This window comes from Symphalangus syndactylus, chromosome 9, assembly GCF_028878055.3.
Source record: "Symphalangus syndactylus isolate Jambi chromosome 9, NHGRI_mSymSyn1-v2.1_pri, whole genome shotgun sequence".
NCBI classification, from domain to species: Eukaryota; Metazoa; Chordata; class Mammalia; order Primates; family Hylobatidae; genus Symphalangus; species Symphalangus syndactylus.
Genome location: NC_072431.2, coordinates 139,689,366 through 139,709,676, shown reverse-complemented (window position 1 = coordinate 139,709,676; position 20,311 = coordinate 139,689,366). Strand labels below are relative to the sequence as shown.

Sequence of the window (20,311 nt, the reverse complement as noted above, 5' to 3'; positions counted from 1 at the left end):
AACACACTAAATTGTTACATAATAAACTAATCAAGACGCAACTTTTATTCAGGACATGGATATTTCCAAAATGAAAACAAGAGAAGAGAATTGACTTAAAATGTTTATAAATACAAATATTACAACAGAACCAAAGCTATTTATGAGCATTATTTTTAAAAGCTTGTTTAAGTATTATGCACTTGTCTGTGTGACATTTTGTAAAGAGGAGAAAAATTAAGGAGAAAGGAATTGTAGAACACTAACAGGAAGAGGACAGATACTGAGGAATGGCTCATGGTATAAGTGAGATTATCAGAGACTTTCTACAATGGAATTTGAAATGCAGGGAGCACATTTGGTGTATGGTTGTAGAGGACTTACACTAAGGGCATTCTTCTGCTACCTCTGCCAGCAGATGAGTGGCTCCTAAGAATGCATACCAAATTAATTCCCCAGCTGTTCACATGCATATAAGCAGCTGCTGCTGTTACTGCCTAACACTTACGGCAGTCTGTCAGCACCTCTAATCTCTGCCATAGCAGACAAGCCACTCACCTAAGGCCTCTGCTGTACTTCCAAAGAAAGAATTTCTCAAGTAGAGACTGAGTGGAACTAGACTGCCAGCTGTGAGCCTCAGAGGTCCTAGCTGCCTGTTGCTGAGTCTATCAGCTGCTGAGCCTTTCTCACCAAAAAAAAAAAAAAAATGAGCTTAATAAAATAACCCTGCACAAAAATTTTCTGAAATTAAGATAACATTCAATGGAAAACAGAATTTAATCTACAGAAATACCCTTCACAGATGTTTTAGGAACAGAACCTTGAGAAAATGAAAGTCAAAATTTAATAAAAGAATTTGTCAGTCGGGCGCGGTGGCTCACGCTTGTAATCCCAGCACTTTGGGAGGCCGAGGCGGGCGGATCACGAGGACAGGAGATCGAGACCACGGTTAAACCCCGTCTCTACTAAAAATACAAAAAAATCAGCCGGGCGTGGTGGCGGGCGCCTGTAGTCCCAGCTACTCGGAGAGGCTGAGGCAGGAGAATGGCGTGAACCCGGGAGGCGGAGCTTGCCGTGAGCCGAGATTGCGCCACTGCACTCCAGCCTGGGTGCCTGGGTGACAGTGCAAGACTCTGTCTCAAAAAAATAAAAAAGAATTTCTCAGGAACTTCAAGGTAAAGACTCCATGTATTTTTTTGGCAATTATGAAACACTAAGAAGGCTTTTTAAATATTAAAAAGCCCATTAAACACTTCAAATTAATATTCTTCAATATACTTCTTCAGATTTCTGTACTGAATTATCCTCTCGAGTGTTTGGAAGTCTTTTCTTCCTCATTAAGCAAACACTTACATAGTGTTATCATGGCTTTGTAATCTTAGTTTTAAAGACAGGCAAATGTACTAGCCAAATATGCCAAACTAACTTATTAAGAGCATTCCAAACAACATTTTGGATCCAATTCTTTTTAAATGCACTTACATCTTTCTTATATTACAATCAAGCATATTTGTCAATTACTTAATGTTTATTATTAATAACTAAAATGATTTGTTGTTAGTATATTAGGAATAGCTTTTTAAAAGTACCTTGATCTTTGTGTTTCTAAGATTTGTCCTAGTCCGTTTATGGCTCTGAAATAAATAATAAATGAGGAAGACAAACTTTAAAAGTAAAAATTAACTTTTTAAAAAAGTATACAAAGTACATTGTTTCTAAAACAGGAAATAAGCATACACAAATACATCTGGAACCAGAAAAAAATTAAAAACAGAAAAACAAAACTTGCTTTAAAAAATAATTATGATTTTCCTTCAAACAATAAATCACATATATTCCACTCGTACATCAATAAAACATATATGCAAAACTTCGCACAACTGTCAGATTAAGGGCTACTTTGTGGTTAATAAAAAGACACTTCACTTTAGAAAAAATCATTCATAAATAGTCAGTTATCTTAGGGTTCTTAAAAATGAGTAGATACTCAAAATTTTTACGGTGGTCACTTTTTTCGTCAGGCATACATGGCAGAAATGGCTATATACACACTAAAAATAAAAACCTAGTCGTAAGTGGTTTTGTCCCCAGCCTGTCCTTAGTATTCACAGTAATTCTAAGTCACACATCCCAGGTTCCCTTATAGAATAACCTCTTCAGTTCCCTAATTAGGCTCTCTGCCCGTTATGCCTGTTCTCCCTCTTTTGATACTATAGAATATGGCTTTGTATGGCACCAAAAAGTACCCGTTAAATTCTTTTCAACACACTGTACACCTCATCTATTTATCTTTTCCATTGCCTATCATCAATCATCAATTCTCTATCATGAATTCAATTGTCTATAGGGTTACTTACCCAAGATTCTTGCTACTTATTCAAGTTTGTTCTCATGGGTAAGGCTTCCCACATATAATGATTCTGAGGCAAGTCTCTCCACTATTTTACAAAATTCTTAATCTTCTTTTTTGAATACACTCTAGTCTGATGGTTATTTCCTCTCAAACATGTTTACCTTTTTTCAACTCCCCAAATATGATTCTGAGTCAGTCACAAGTCTGATATAAAGGGAGGGTAAAAGCCAAAAGAGTGTGTGATTCATCAAATTGCTTCTTCCAAATTCATTTCTAGTACAGTTAACAAGCTGGCTAATAGTCAATATTGTCAGTGTCAAGAGATTTAGCTTAGGTCTCTATAAGGATATAGAAGTCAAGTAATAATTATCATTCCTTTTATGCCAAAAACGTTTGCTAAATAGATTGTGTTCTTCTTAACAATCACAATGGTGCACAAGATTTTTGAAGAGAAACAAGATCAGAAGACCAGTGTCAAAAAATGTAAAAGCAATCTTCATTCATCACTTTGACCTTTTCAAAATCAGCCATCTTTTTCTTTCTTCCCTTTTCTACTATACCTTGAACTTACTATGTAAGCTAAGAAAAAAATTACATGATAATAGCTAACAGAGCACTTACTATGTGTCAGCACTGTGCAAAGTTTACCAACATTGTCTCATGTAATACTCAAAGCAAACTTATGATAGGCATTATGCCTTTTACAGAGGAGGCTTTAAAAGGGTAAATAAGCTCCCTAAGAAGACAATGAGAAACAGACCAAGGATCAGAACCCAAGCAGATTCCAAGGTCCATGATCTTCAACACTATGCAACAATACCTACCCTCCACATGGAGACATTATATTTTTTATAGTAAAGTTTAAGGACATTACTATTAAAATAAGATGAAATATGTGGAAAAAATACGAATTTTTTTCTTCCACAATCATTAATCATAATCTTCTAATGAGCCTTACCTTTACTGATTCAATTTATAATATCTACTATATGAACTGAGATGACAGATTCAAAATCTAATGTCAGTAGAACTTATAAATACCAAAAATAGTAATTTTGAGCCATCATGCTCAAAGCATTTTACACATTAAAGATAACCAACAATAATAGCTACCGAATGTCTCTCTGTATAGGGCTTTTATTAGTTCAGGTCTTACAAAATAATTCAAAACAAAGTCCCTGAACTATAACCTCATTTGAAAAGTCCATGTTTGTTTTCAAAAAGAATGGGAGTCTCCAGAACAGTCAGCAAAATGACTGTTAGCACATATTTGAGCATCATTCATATTGTCCTGATTGTCCTATGCTGATCAGCCTTGGCTATGGACAAAGAAGATATTAAACCAAGCTGGAAGACAAGGCATGGTTGACAGTTAACGAAGATGAAGTCAACGAGAGTTCAGGGAAAACTGAGACCACTTGAGTCAGGGAAGACTTCACATAGGAACGGGGGAGAGACAGAATAGGCTCTATAGAATAAACTAAAAAAAAAAACAAAAACAAGAAAGAATTCAGGAATTGGCAGGGTGAGAATACATTATGAGTAAAGACACGAACTGGTAGGATGCATCCATGGGAAAGTGAATTAACCATCCTGGGTAAAGTTAGGGAAGATTGACATTAGGAAAGAGTTAAAGAGAAGACAGGAAAAGAAAGATGGACTGAGAAGACCCTGAATATCAGTCTATTAACTGTGAACTATACTCTGCAAGCACTGGGGACCATTTATACAACAATTAGCCATCAACAATATATGTGATTCCCTAATGTTCTTGAAGCAGGTAAACCTTATACCTTAAGTTTCTACAGGGCAACAATCAGAGTAAAAAATATTCTGTGTATACGATATGGATCTGTAGGCACTTAACACACTTATCATTTTGTACCTAATTGTCGTTCTTAATTTCTTTACATCTTCTTCTGGAACCAAGTCTGTTTTATTGATGAGAATGATATCTGCCAAAGCAACTTGCCTAAAATAGCAAACAAAAAGAAATGTTAAGAAATTTAAAATAATATACATGCATGCAGATTAATGCATCAAAAGACAAATGTTAACAAATTAAAAATAAATAAAAACACCCCATGTAGATCAATATATCAGTTAAGAATTACATAGTGCTCTATAGGAGTGATTCAGTTTACTCCTAATCCGCTAATTTTTCAATGTGAATGATTTGTATTCATTACATACATACAAGTTCAGATTTCATATTACCCATTCACAAAGTATTTACTAAGTTTTCTTACTTGCTACTCTTGTGCTACAAAGATAAGTCTCAAAAAGTTTACAATCAAAAGGATGATTTTAAACTCATAATTTTCTTTGTGAAGAAAGGCACAAAATTCAGATATCCAATATGGTAAAAAGAAGAAGAGTTTACGTACTAAAATACTGTAATATTTACCAAAATTTTCAAAGAAATATTCTATAAGTTCACTTAATACTAAAAACTGTATTAAACAGGTTTTTAAAAACTATACTTCAGAGCTGGGCATGGTAGAGCACACCTGTAGTCCTGGCTACTTAGGAGGCTGAGGAGGGAGGATCCCTTAAGCCCAGGAGTTCAAGTCCAACCTGGGCAACATAGCAAGACTCCGTTTCTTAAAAAAAAAAAAAAAAAAAACTATGCTTCAGAAGATGTATCAGGATATTGCACAAATGTCTTCTTTATCACTATAAATATACTGCATATTATCTCTGTAAAGAATCCAGTTGACTGAATGCTAGATAACAAAGTAGATGATAATAATCAGAAGCTCTATTTTCTATTAATGGATAGTAAAACTGGAAATTCTTTCAATTTTCCTCAATTATTCAGGGTCTTATGCTTTATCTCAAAGAATACAACTAAATTCTCAAAACTAAATTAACTTTAGTTCACTGAAAAAGCAGACTTCAACAGTATGTACATCACAAATCCAATTTTGCTATTTTCTATTTGGCTTCTTTATATTTTCTATAATAACCATATTTTCCTAAGGAAAAAAGTTACAAAAATACTTAAGTTCAGCCAGGGGCAGTGGATTCATGCCTATAATCCCAGCACTTTGGTAGGCCCAGGCAGGTGGATCACCTGAGGTCAGGAGTTCGAGACCAGCCTGACCAACATGGTGAAACCCCCATCTCTACTAAAAAAAAAAAAAAATGCAAAAATTAGCTGGGCGTGGTGGCGGGAGCCTGTAATCCCAACTACTTGGGAGGCTGAGGCAAGAGAATCGCTTGAACCTGGGACGCGGAGGTTGCAGTGAGCCAAGATCTGCTGCACTTTAGCTTGGGTGACAGAGTGAGATTCTGTCTCAAAAAAAAAAAAAATACATAATAATAATTATATATATATATATATATAAAATCTTCAAACCCAAAGAAATTGTGTAACAAGAAAATATTTTTAAATGTTAATATTTCCCGAGTTCCTCAAAATTACAGAACTCCTGTGTTCGGCATTCACTTTATGCCACGACAAAAATGACTTTAAGTAAAAATTTAGTTATCAGATCATTATAAATAGATAGCAATAATTCAACTATGGGAAAAAAGAAAATACATTTTCCTTGACTATGTTTTAAAATTTCTTAGTTTGTTTTTGGTTTTCATCTTAGTGATTTTTCTCTTTACAATTAGCCAGCAATCAATATATACTTTAAATATGAATACCTAGTAGCTTCATTGATAAGGCCATCAGGTTTCTCTTCTGTTAAATGCTAAAAAAAAAGTTTGAATAAAGTTACTATAATACAATAAAAATCTAATGTCAACACAAAAGATTTTACTTTAGAGATATCTTCTTGCATCTAATAAAAACTTCAACATGTTCTGTTACTGAGTACACGAATTCAAAACTAACTTTTCTAGCTGAAAGCATTTTTCTTCCCCATTTGCAATTTTTTCTACAAGTGAACCTATGGGGCTTTATAGGGGGAGGAAGAGGGCTTAGGATTTCATACTCCTGACCTTTTCTTTTACTTAAAAGGAAAACCCCTTTGATTCACATAATGTCATAAAAACATAGAAGATTACAGTTCAGATTTTAGGTATTTTCCTTCTTACACTACTGTTCTTGTTCTAAATATTCATTATTACTTATTTTAAAAAAAGGATAACCACTGAAATATAGTTTCTTAGAATCTAATATACTTCCCTTCACACCAAAACCCCATATTAGAATCTAATATACTTCCCTACACCCCAGCCCACAATCATGCACCACGTGAACTCAGTACTAGGCCTTTCAAACACCCTAGAAACAAATCAGGGGTGGAAAGCGTGATTCTAGCCTAAAAGCACTTTATCGTTTAGAAACCCACACTTGCTAATCTGGCCTCTCAGTGCAACTGTTTATTTTACTGACCTCTCCAGAGTCAGGCTAACTCCAAAAAATATTTTGACACTGACTTAGGGCCCATGTGGTAGTTTTCATCTCTCTGGAGGCAAGGTGTTTTTTTTTGTTTTTTCTTTTTCCCCCTCATAATCCTGTTTACATCCCTAACGTCATCAACATCACAAGCTTCTTCTCTGGGAAATTACATTTTTACCCTCATTACCTCAAACCTCAATAGAGGTTCCCTGTCACAATAAAAAGCTGGCTACTGAGGTTTATAGGCAACTAGATTATAGTAATACTCTATATTTGAAGTCAACTTTACAAATGAATTAAATCCTTGAATCTAACTTTATAAATTATATACATTTTCTCATTTAGCTTTCATAACAATTATGGGAGATGGCTATTTTCATTTATAAAGGAAGAAACTAAATCTAACACCCTCATCATCACAGGATACTATCTTTTATATACAATCACAGGGACTATTTTTTTTTAATTGAACACACACCCATCAAGTAAAATGAACATAATTTTAAAGTCTTTGTGAAACCTTTTATGCCACATAAAATCAGTCTGTGTACAATGCTACACAAATGTTAATAATCATATATCAGAGCCAAGCCAGTTTCATAATTCATGGAGAGATGATCATTAGGAGTATCTGAATAGTTTGGAACCTCAGAGCAAGCAGGTAATAATTTTACTTAACAAGCTTGATTAGGTCTACAGAAGAAACATTTTTTCCTTCTAAAAGTTCAACAAATTCTATTTTGAGGAAAATAAAACTGAAATAAAATCATGGCAATGATACTTCTACTTCAGGTAAAATCTTGTTCAATTCAACTGCAGACCCACTCTGCAATTATGGAAGTCACAGAACTTGGCAAGTATTGTATCAAAAATCATTCCATGCCAAAAGACCAAGTTTAATATTTTTTTCATAATTCATCTTGGCCTGAGGCTACAACAAGTCCTATTGTTATATACTCTGCCTCTAGAGAATGAGGCTGCTACAGACTTTGGAATGGTGCCTGGCACACAGGCTCAACAAATATTTGTTGAATGAATTGTAGTTAACACCCCCTGTTGTGGGGATACATAAAAGATGTTACATGAAAAATGCCATCTAACATGCAGCAACAAATCTCTTCCCATCAAGCAGTAAATCTACTTAATGATATATTTTTGGCAAGGCATCTGCCTCTGAATGATCCTATAGTACTGAAAATTCTTTTTAAACTGAAATATTTTTCAAGATATTATACTATTGATCTTATGGAAGCTTTTTTAACATATGAAATTGGGGCTATTTGGCTATGAGTTTGTGAGGCATAAAAATGATATGACAGAAGAATTACAGATTTGTTTTTGCATTTCCATGCCTAAATGTAACTAATAAAATGGTAGCTTCACATGGTAATGTGCTATGTTTTCAATGCATTTACCTCTCCAAAATATTAGAATTCTTCACTCAAAGCTAACAGTGGTAGACTAACGTTTTACTACTTCCAGGCAGTCAGAAAGTATCAAATATAAAAATAAATGAAAATCACCCCAAATGAGAGCCTGCCAAAATTTGCAGCTGTATTAAAATTCTATGAATCATATACAATTATAGCGGAAGAAATAAATGTCCTCTTCTACGCACATAGGAAAGCTATACAAACATTTAAAAAAATAAGTGCATACTAACATTTATTTTCTTTAGACATCAGCCCTGCATTTCCCTCAAGTGACTTCCTACCTTCCGAAGTCAAACTCTGCAAAAAGTATAAAATCAATGTCTTCTATTCAAAAGAACATTCTCCAATAATACATTATATACCATTTGGTCATTAAGTCAGATGACTTTCATTTATAAAATAAAACAAAATGGAAATTTTGGCATTCTATTCCACCTGTATAAGTGAAGAAAAAATTTTCGTAAAATATTTTTTAAATATTTTATATTACATAGATGTCCAAAGTATTCCTTATCTCTGCTTAACAACTATGGCTTTTGCTTATGTATCAAAAAAGACAAAAATAATTTTGGTACTAATTAATCCAACATATTCAAAAGGCTAAGGTTCAAAACTCCAATTTAACTTACCACAAGAAACAAAGGAAATTAAAGGGGAGTGGTGTGAGATGTTGGTCAAAGAATACAAAGTTTGTTATGCAGGATGCATAAGTCATGGAGAACTAATCACAGCATGATGACTGTAGTTAATTCTATTGTATACTTGAAATCTGCTAAAACATAGATCTTAATTGTTCTTACCACCCCCTCTCAAAAAAATAACAATGTGAGGTGATGGATATGTTAATTAGCTCGATTGTTTTATAATGTAATTCACACATTGTATACCTTAAATATACATAATTTTTACTTGTCAATTATACCTCAATAAAGCTGGGGAGTTAGGGAGAGAAACAAAGGAACTCTGAAATAACACCACTGTAGACCTAACTTCATGAAAGGCCATAGGGTGTCCTCTTCTGCAGAAATAAAGAAAGAAGCTGGACCGAAAAAAGAGAAAGAAAGAAAAGAAAAAACTGTCTTAAAACTCACTGGCTATGAAAGAACACTGCTATTGACCAGAGTGGAAATAAATCTAGTGTCAAAGATGTCTGGTGTCATTTTTAAAAAGCAGCAGCAGGAACTATTTCTTTCAAATGGATTGGTTACAGACCTAACACTATTTTAGTTTTTAAAAAATTATTGCATAACGTCAGTCTATTTATTTTTCTGGCCTTTTCCAAGCCAATTGTTTTCTGACTGAATTGTTTCAACAGATTGTGCAATATAACAGAGGAACCAAGAAGAAACCTCTCACTTGACTTTCTCTGGTTAACTTCATTCATTGCTTCTATTGCATTAAATGTTGTCACATTTGTAGAACTGAAAAGAACAATGTCAGTAGCCCGGGTGTCAAGTCCTGAGAATAGAGAACTGTCATTTTAAGTTGTCCAATTCTTTGCCTATGATTAAAAAATGAATATTTCAGATCAATGGGTGACAATCCCATTAGAGTGATACCCCATGATATCAATTACCACTTCAGTTTCAATTTAGCTGGCTGGCCACAGGGTACCATTTCTCAGCTTTACTTGTGATGGGCTGGCTCTGTGAAGCATGACATTCTTATATTGCTGCCTATTATCCAAGTGTCATTACTTGTACTGCCTCAGAATTCTCTGAATCACAAGCAGCTACTGAGGTCAAGCTTTGCAACCAGAGGAATTGGACAAGTTGGAAAATTATTTATATCAAGGTAAAGTTATTTATCTGGCATCCGACTTAGAAAATCTAAAGTTTCCATTATCCTGACAGTGTGTCAGTTTTGTGTAGGTATATTGATTTAATAATTTAAGAGGTTTTATCAAGGTGGCAGGAGGTTAAACGTTTACTGTGTTTGCATTATTCAGAATGCTGCTTTGTTTTTTGGCCTCTACCATGCTGATAATAGATTCTATTTAATTCTTCTCCATACCTAACTATACATATAAAATTATTCCTATAATCATAAAATACATAAACAGTTTGACTTTCAGCAAGGCATTTTAAGTCTATCAAAATAAAAAAAAAACAAAATGCCTTAGCAGTTATCTGTCACATAGGTATATCAAATTTTGTAATAAATTTATGGAACAGCTAGATTCAAACATGCCTATAATAAACATTCAAAATGAATAATTTGGGGCTTTTTTGCTACCTCCATAAGCATTTCGCAAGAAATATGATTTCCAACAGTCACTGGAATTTTTCTGAGTGAAACTGTAACACTGTATTTGGGATCATTCTTTGACTCTTAAATTATATTCATAAATTCATAAATTGAGATTTTAAACTCTAAAAAAGGAGTTCTCTTCCAAACTTTTCAAATTAGGGCACTCTATCAACGAGGGAGAGAAGGCCCAGTGAAGAGGCATTGGTAGCTATTTGACAAACCTGACATATCCCCTTAGAGCATAATTTCAGCAAAGATTTGGGGAAAAAAAGCAAACTTAAACATTAACGAGTTCAGGCCGGGCGTGGTGGCTCACGCCTGTAATCCTAGCACTTTGGGAGGCCGAGGCGGGTGGATCACTTGAGGTCAGGAGTTCATGACCAGGCTGGTCAACATGGTAAAATCCCATCCCTACCAAAAATACAAAATTAGCTGGGCATGGTAGCATGGACCTGTAATCCCAGATACTCAGGAGGCTGAGACAAGGAAATCGCTTGAACCTGGGAGGTAGAGGTTGCAGTAAGCCAAGATTGTGTCACTGCACTCCAGCCTGGGCAACAGAGTGAGACTCTGTCTCAAAAAAAAAAAAAAAATTAACACATTCAGATAAGAGGTTGGATACAAAACAGACACTAATTTTTTTTTTTTTTTTTTATTATACTTTAGGGTTTTAGGGTACATGTGCACAATGTGCAGGTTTGTTACATATGTATCCATGTGCCATGTTGATTTCCTGCACCCATTAACTCGTCATTTAGCATTAGGTGTATCTCCTAATGCTGTCCCTCCCCCCTCCCCCCACCCCACAACAGTCCCCGGAGCGTGCTGTTCCCCTTCCTGTGTCCATGAGTTCTCATTGTTCAATTCCCACCTATGAGTGAGAACATGCGGTGTTTGGTTTTTTGTCCTTGCGATAGTTTACTGAGAATGATGGTTTCCAGTTTCATCCATGTCCCTACAAAGGACACGAACTCATCATTTTTTATGGCTGCATAGTATTCCATGGTGTATATGTGCCACATTTTCTTAATCCAGTCTATCGTTGTTGGACATTTGGGTTGGTTCCAACTCTTTGCTATTGTGAACAGACACTAATTTTTTAAACACTGAATTTAAACTTTTAAGAAATTACTGCTTTGGGCCGTATCCATATGCTCAGATTGGGACCGGGTCAGTGGGTGGGATAATTTCATTCTCTTCTGCCTTTAGCGGTATTTCACTTGGGAAGTTGAGAAACATCATTTTACTGTATGTAACAACATACTTTTAAAGATCTTACCAAATGCATTTTATAAATTCAACCTCATTTAAATGCATTTTAGGACCTTAGAAGTTAACAAAAACATTCATAGCAGGATGTCGTTTACACTTGATCTTAGCCAAAAGACCAAGAAGCGATGCAAGATGCCTTTTAATGGAGAGAGTCTTCTTACTAATCCTATGTGTATATCCTGATTTTCTTCAATATGTATTTTTTAAATTTTAAGTTCCAGGGTACATGTTCAGGATGTGCAGGTTTGTTACATAGGTAAACGTGTGCCATAGTGGTTTGCTGCACCTATTAACCCATCACCTAGGTCTTCAATATTTTTTAAAAACTCATTTCCAGTGTTTAATAGCAACTTAACAAGAAAAACAAGATCTCAGATGCTTTATCAAGCTCAGTTTCTTCTATGGAACAGAAAAACTTACCAATATTGGGGTTGAATCCTTGTGAAGAGTTATACATACCAAACTTTATCCTAACCCCATATGCTTATTACAAATTATAATTCCAAATTTATCACCAAATCAAACTCAGAGTAATAAAAAAGAAATATTTAACACAAACTAATAATTAAAACACAAATTTCACCTATTGTTCAAGATATCTTTTTGAAAAAGGTTTTTGTTAAAGAAAATTTCAGATACAAACATAAAGAAAATTAAACATTCAATCCCCATATTCCCAGCTCTCAACAATGAGCCACTCACAGCAATCTTTCAACTTACTTTTAATCCATATTTTGAATCCACAATAGTTATGATACCTACAAAGGAAAAAACATTTTAATCACTTTTTAAAAAGAGTGTTTATTAATATTTGTGCAACCATACTTCAGAATGAAAATTAAAACTATTTCAGTTCACAAATGCTACTCAATAAAACAATGTACTGTTTTTTCCTCTTGCCAGTGCTGCCATTTAATTAAATTCCAGTAATAAGTCAATGCATTTCCTGAGTGGCTACCACTATTTTAAGGCACTAGAGAAGATATAAAACAAATAAAAATTTTAAATTAAATGAGAAAATAAGATTTCCTTGGCACTGAAAAAGGTTACAATCCAAAATATAAGTCAAATTTCGTAACAGTCAAATGTGGTAAGTAAGTACATAAGACAGGTTATTTCTAGTTTATTTTCACATAATCAAAATCAAGACTTTTCTTAACATTTAAATTACTGCCTAAAGAATGAAACATCTTAGGATATCATTCCTAACATCTCTCACCAGATCCAAATCCAACTCATAAATGTTTTACAAAACATATGCCTAAGTTTCCAAACTACCAATTCATTTAGCAATCTCTGAATATATGCTGATAACAAAAGAATGAGTTTAATTATGCCTGAGGAATTCCACCAGTTACACGCCACATATATTAGAGCTCAATGATAGGGCCCAGCTTAATAATTCTTAAATTTCTTAATGATTCTTACTTTTGAAAAAGTAAGAAAATTTCGACTGGTTTTTAAAAAGGTGAAAAAGGGAAAGAGAAAGGGAGAAAACATAGTTGCTTAACTAAGAAAGTTTCTAATATATTTTAAATGAAGGCTTATCATTTATAAGTTTGTAAAGTAGACTGCCCAAAAGTGTTAAGGTAAATAAAGTAAAGGAGGAGTGTTTAATTCTTATCTTCAAGAGAAAATAAAAGCAAAAACATGATCCTCATATTGCCTGGCAGATTAAAATAAAAGGCTCTACCATTATATTATGGGCATAAATCAAACAACAGAGGATACAGAAAACCTACAAAGCATTTTTTTTTTTTTTAAAGAAAACCTTAGTGGAAGCACTAAATTGGGAGTTGAGTGACATCGAGTTCCACCATTGTCTGGGGTTTTTTAATCAATATGAAGAAAGACTTCATCATTAAACTAAAGTGTGAAAAGAACAACAATGCAAGGAATTAAAGTTATAATATGAATGAACAACAATAAGCTTAACCATAAAGATTTTACTTAAAAACAAAAGAGGCAGGGTGTGGTGGCTCACACCTGTAATCCCAGCACTTTGGGAGGCCGAGGCTGGCGGATCACCTGAGGTCAGGAGTTCAAGACCAGTCAGGCCAACATGGCGAAACCCCGTCTCTACTAAAAATGCAAACATTAGCCAGGTACGATGCTGCACGCCTGTAGTCCCAGCTACTCGGGAGGCTGAGGCAGGAGAATCGCTTGAACCCAGGAGGTAGAGGTTGCAGTGAGCCAAGATCATGCCACTGCACTCCAGTCTGGGCAACAAAGCGAGACTGTCTCAAAAAAAAAAAAAAAAAAAAAAAAAAAACAAGAAAGATAAAAGGAAATTTTTTTTTTTTTTTTTTTTGAGACAGTCTCGCTGTCGCCCAGGCTGGAGTGCAGCGGCGCAATCTCGGCTCACTGCAGGCTCCGCCCCCCGGGGTTCACGCCATTCTCCTGCCTCAGCCTCCCGAGTAGCTGGGACTACAGGTGCCCGCCACCTCAACCAGCTAATTTTTTTTTTATTTTTAGTAGAGACGGGGTTTCACTGTGTTAGCCAGGATGGTCTCGATCTCCTGACCTCGTGATCCACCCGCCTCGGCCTCCCAAAGTGCTGGGATTACAGGCGTGAGCCACCACGCCCGGCCAAAAGGAAATTGTTTTTTAACTTACCATCCAGATAAATATCACTCCCTAATTCAGCATCAACCCAAAACATAGAAGCCACTGCACCTGAAAATATATAATATTCATCAAATAAAAATATTTCTCCACACTGAGAAACATGATTCCACCCATGTTCTAATTTGCCCTGATAAAATTAACAGGTAAACACATATATCTTCTTATGGAAATTATAGTGATAGAACCTTATAATCCCCTATTTATAGCAAAAGGGAATTATAGTGATAGAACCTTTTACTATTTATACCCATTCCATTTCCATCCCTCTTGTTATTTCCTTTAAAAAAGACCAACTCTAACCACATATAAACACAACATCATTCTTCTACTGATGCCATAATAATTTAATTAACAGATATTATCAAACAATTTGAGCAGTATGGCTTTGTGCCATCAGACTTATTTTTATTTTCTCATCTCTTTAATATGATAATCATTCAGATCATAAATAGTGAATTATCACTCTAAAGGAAAAGGAAAACAAAACATAGATATTTCCAAAATCACTTGTCCCAAAAAAATTTACTTGTAATCTGTGTAGAACTCGAAGTAAAATTATATACTCTATGGCATTATAATTATTTCTCACACTAGTTATTTAGTACTGTATAAAACCTGGGTCTGAGGAAAAATTTTTCCTAAATAATAAATTAAAACTTGTTTTTGACAGAAACTGGTTCAGTACCAAACCACATACCCTGATTAGTATGCCACAACACAAGAAAAAGAAAACTGACAGCAAGGAAAGTATTTGATTTCTGAAAGCATCACAGGCCCAGTTAGTGACAGGGCTGTCTGAAAGAATGAGCGTAGGAGAAAAACAAGGATAACCAAACTCATTCCAACGTCTAAAGCTGTCCACCTACTCTGACAAGATGTCGGCCCCCAAGCATCACTCTGTGTCAACAGTGAAATACCTGTCAGCTGTTTACCGTGATTACTCATGCAAGATATAGCAAGGGCCACAAGATCTAATGGTTTCCTGATATCTATTGATTTTTTTCCCAAAAACTTAATAGTTTTCCAATTTGACTCAAATAGGATTTGTGAGTAACAGGGGCTGAATCAATGTCCGTTCTTTTCAAAGAAATTACTTTACCATGACAATTATTTAACTTAGAACTGGAGAGTGTCAGTCTCCAAAACGGGAAACAACTGAATTGCCAATAAGAATTTTGTTCACTTTCTTGGCTAAAACATGATTTCAATTAATGAGGGGGAAAATTAAATCTACTGTATCACTACTCCAAACAGTAAGTCATTTAAAAAAGCATGAATTTTTTCACTCAGTAAAATATCTAACACACATAAATCATTTTGTAATTTTTAAAAATTCATTGATTTTTATTCCAATAAATAGTTTATAAATCCTACTGCTAATATTTGCCTCCTAAGTTGAAATATAAGAGTGTATTAACGCTTTATTCTAAAACTGGTATTTATCTTTGATATAATACTTGCCAGACTACACGAGAAAGAGCAATTTAAAATTTGGATGTAGGTATTTAGGAGGAGTAAAGATGAATGAACAAAATTGATCAGTGGCTCTCAAACCAGGGTGCTTTTCTCCCCAGGGAATATTTGGCAATGTCTGAAGATGTTTTTGGTTGTCTCAACTAGGGGAATGCTACTAGCATCTAGTGGGTAGAAGCCAGGGACGTTGTTAAATATCCTACTCTGCACAGGGCAACCCCCTCACAACAAATAATTATCCAAAATGTTATCTGGATAACAATCACCCAAAATGTTATTTGTGCTGACATTGAGAAAACCTGAACTAGATTTTAGAATCTCCCTTCTTCAAAGTCTAATAAAACAAAAAATAAAAATAAAAAATAAATCAAAAAGGCCAACATTTTATTAGCAGCAACCAAATATAAAAGGGCCTGCCATAAATTTTGAACACTGACAGTCAAAATAAGAAACAAAGTTATATATGATTGATGGTCATTCCCAACTCTACCCCTACCTCCAATAAGAGGCTGTAGGGAAATAGTTTACAAAATCCCAGACACTTACCAGAAATACATTCCAAAATGGCAAAAAGTAGAGCCGAGGAATGAATAAGCAATACAGGGAAAAGTCAACAAAAAAATTTCAAGAGTTAGTTTTAACCATCTCCATGCTTTGGGAAGGAGAAGTTCAGGTCACATTCTAGGGCTCAGAACAAAGAGAAATGAGAGGTCTGAGGTCAAACGATGTCCCCATACAAGGCAAAGGAATTTTATTCATAAGCAGTTGGGCAGACCCAAGAGTGAAATACTTGGTACGTCAAGAGAGTAGAGCCTAAAGCCACATTGCCCCATTTGGCTCTCTGAATCACCACTTTTCCCTTCTCTTTCCCTCCACTCCAACAATATACAGCTTTCAAACTAGGGCTCAGGAGAAAAACAAACTTGGGTAAGGAGAGTGGAGTATTAAAAATATTTCCCATCAACACCACATATAAATTCTCCCATATCAAGAAGAAACATGTATGCATATGTATTACAGCCTGACAAAAAGAAACACACACATACAGGGAACAAAAGACAAGAAAGAACAAAAAAATGAATAAATGAATAGGGCACACAAGTGGCAAAGAACCCATTCTGGAAGGATACATAACCCAATAAAAACTAAAGAAAATTCTCAACAACTTCATCATAATGAAGAACTTGTAAACAATACAACCCTATAATAAACAAGCTCAAAAGCAAGAAGAAGCAGAATAAGATGAAAATGCAGTTTGTAGTGCTAAAGAAACTTAGAGCCTATATAACACAATGACTTAACCAATTAATTCATTTAAAATATCAAAAACAGAACAGACACTGGAGAAAACAGAATTATTGACAAAAAGAAAGGCTTCAGATGATCACAGTAAATGCAAAGGTAAAAGACAAATCAAAGCAATCAGAATACATAGGAAGAACAAAAGAAAATTCAGTATTAAAAAAACTGGTGTCATGAAGTAGAGGATCTAATAATTTGACCAAAAAAAAGTATTCATGGTAATAAACAAGGAAAATGTTCTTAAAAGAACTAAGGGCATATTATAATTTAAGGAAAAATGATTATAAGTGACACTTAGATATATCTTGCTTATACTACTGAATTTCAAAAATAAAGAAAAAAATTCTCAGGCATTTTAGATTTTAAAAAAAAGTGCCTTCAAAGAGGGAGGGGGAAAAATCACACTTTTCTACAGTAACACCAGATGTCCCAAAATAATAAAACAGTGAACACAAAGTTCTAATGAAAGTGTTCCCAAACAAGTTATTTTTCAGGAATGAAAGCAATAGGCAGACATTCTCAAGCATTAAAGAAAACAGCAAGCATTGAAACTCAGAGACTATAATACTCACAAATTCTTCCTAATAAAAGGAGAAAACATTGGACAAAGAAATCCAGCCAATCAAACACGAGGAGATTATGGAACAACGTTTACAAAGTTGAGGGGGAAAAAAGTGTGACTGATAAATTTTATACCTAGCCAAGTAATCCTTCAAGTAATATAAAAACAAAAGACAAATATTTTGAATCAATGAAGTGTATAAGAACCCAAAGAATGCATGCAGTACCTGTAACTTGAAAAGATTGCCTGACAATGAAATTCAATCAGGAGATGGACTAACTCAGGAATGGAGAAGCAACAGTACTGGTAATGAGCACCAAAACTATTAAAACATAGAACTAAAAGAATTATGACAGAACCATGACAACATAAATATGATCAACATGAAACTAGGCCAATTAATATCCTACAATGGCCTCTAAGTGTTCAAGTGAAAGGAACAGTCACCTGTTTCTCACTTTAAATCAAGAGTTAGAAATGATTATGCTTAGTGAGGAAGTTATGTTGAAAGCCAAGATAGGCCAAAAGCTAGGTCTCTTGAGCCAGTTAGCCAAGTTGTGAATGCAGAGGAAAAGGTCTTGAAGGAAATTAAAAGTGAGACACAAATGATAATAAAACTCCGGTAAACACACAAATGATAATAAAACAGCCTTACTGCTGATATGAAGTGGTCTGGATAGATGAGATGATCAAACAAGCCACAATGTTCACTTAAGCCAAAGCCTAATTCAGAGCAACCCTAACTCTCTTCAGTTCTATGAAGGCTGAGAGAGGTAAGGAAGCTGGAGAAGAAAAGTTGGAAGGTAGCAGAGGTTGGTTCACAAGATTTAAAGAAAGAAGCCATCTCCATAACATAAAAGTGCAAGGGAAAGCAGCAGGTGCTGATATAGAAGCTGTAGTAAGTTACCAAAAGATGTAGCTAACATCATTCATGAAAGTAGCTACACTAAGCAATAGATTTATTTATTTATTTATTTATTTATTTATTTATTTATTTATTTATTTTGAGATGGAGTCTCGCTCTGTCACCCAGGCTGGAGTGCAATGTGCAATCTCGGCTCACTGCCATCTCTGCCTCCCGGGTTCAAGCCATTCTCCTGCCTCAGCCTCCCGAGTAACTGGGATTACAGGCTCCTGCCACCAAGCCAGGCTAATCTTTGGTATTTTTAGTAGAGATGGGGTTTCACTATGTTGGCCAGGCTGGTCTTGAATTCCTGAACTCGTGATCTGCCCACCTCGGCCTCCCAAAGTGCTGAGATTACAGGCATGAGCCACTGAGCCCAGCCAGCAACAGATTTTTAATGGAGATGAAATGGCCTCCTTTTGGAAGAAGATGCCATTTAGGACTTTCATAGCTATAGAGAAGTCAATGCCTGGCTTCAAAGATTCAAAGGACAGGCTGACTCTCTTGTTAGAGGCTAAAGCAGCTGGTGACTTCAAGTTGAAACCAATAATCATTTACCATCCTGAAAATTCTAGGGCCATTAAGAATTATGCTAAATCTCCTCGGACTGTTTTCTATAAATAATAAAGCCTAGATGACAGCACATCTGTTTACAGCATGGTTTACTGTTTACAGCATGGTTTATTTTAAGCCCACCATTGAGATCTACTGCTTAGAAAAAAAAAGATTCCTTCAAAATATTATTGCTCATTGACAATGCACCTGATCACCCAAGAGCTGTGATGGAGATGTACAAGGAGATTAATGTTGTTTTCATGCCTGCTAACACAACATCCATTCTGCAGCCCACTGATCAAGGAGTAACTTTGACTTTTAAGTCTTATTTAAGAAATATATTTCATAAGGCTATAGCTACCATAGATAGTGATTCCTCTGATGGATGTGGGCAAAGTAAATTGAAAACATTCTGGAAAGGATTCATCATTCTAGATGCCATTAACAACATGTGTGATTCATGGGAGATCAAAATATCAACATGAATAGGAGTTTGAAAGATGATTTCAGCCCTCACAGATGATTTTGAGCGATTCCAGACTTCAATGGAGGAAATAACTGCAGATGTGGTGGAAATACTAAGAGAACTAGAATTAGAAGGGGAGTCTGAAGATGTGACTCAATTCCTGCAATCTTATAAGAAAACTTTAACTAATGAGAAGTTGTTTCTTATGGATGGGAAAAGAACGTGGTTTCTTGAGATAGAATCTACTCCTGGTGAAGATGCTATGAACACTGTCAAAATGACAACAAAGGATTTAAAATATGACAGAAGCTTAATTGATAAAGCAGGGTTTGAGAGGACTGACTCCAATTTTGAATGAAGTTATACTGTGGGTCAACTGCTATCAAACAGCATCATGTGCTATAGAGACATCTTTTATGAAAGGGAGAGTCAACTAATGCAGCAAACTTCATTATTACCTTATGAAATTGCCATAGCCACCCCAACCTTCAGTAACTACTGCTCTGATTGGTCAGCACCCACCAACATTGTGGCAAGACCCTCTACCAGCGAAAAGATTATGACTTGCTGAAAGATGAGATGATCGTTAGCATTTTTTAGCAATAAATATTTTTAATTAAGGTATGTATGTTTTTTACACAATTCTATTACACATTTAACAGACTACAGTATAGTATAAACACAGCTTTTTTTTTTTTTTTTAAGAAATGGGGTCTCATGCTGTCATCCAGGCTGGAGTGCAGTGGTGTAATCACGACTCACTGCAGCCTCAAACTC

General features: G+C 35.0%; 1 protein-coding gene across 22 annotated transcripts in view; it reads right to left on the bottom strand.

Moving 5' to 3' along the window:
* The window catches only part of LOC129490459 (zinc-regulated GTPase metalloprotein activator 1C), a 48,248-nt gene that overhangs the window by 18,773 nt on the left and 9,164 nt on the right, over nt 1-20,311 (bottom strand). For 9 of the 22 annotated variants that reach the window (XM_055294381.2, XM_055294383.2, XM_063609930.1 and 6 more), the window contains 5 exons: nt 14,261-14,320; nt 12,365-12,402; nt 5,990-6,036; nt 4,218-4,304; nt 1,569-1,613 (listed from right to left, as the gene is read on the bottom strand). In XM_055294381.2, the coding sequence (XP_055150356.1) occupies nt 1,569-1,613; nt 4,218-4,304; nt 5,990-6,036; nt 12,365-12,402; nt 14,261-14,320 (277 nt within the window). Of the gene's footprint in view, nt 1-1,568; nt 1,614-4,217; nt 4,305-5,989; nt 6,037-9,478; nt 9,518-12,364; nt 12,403-14,260; nt 14,321-20,311 lie in introns of those variants that run through there. The other 13 variants (XM_055294388.2, XM_055294390.2, XM_055294395.2 and 10 more) reach the window with 5 other exon arrangements.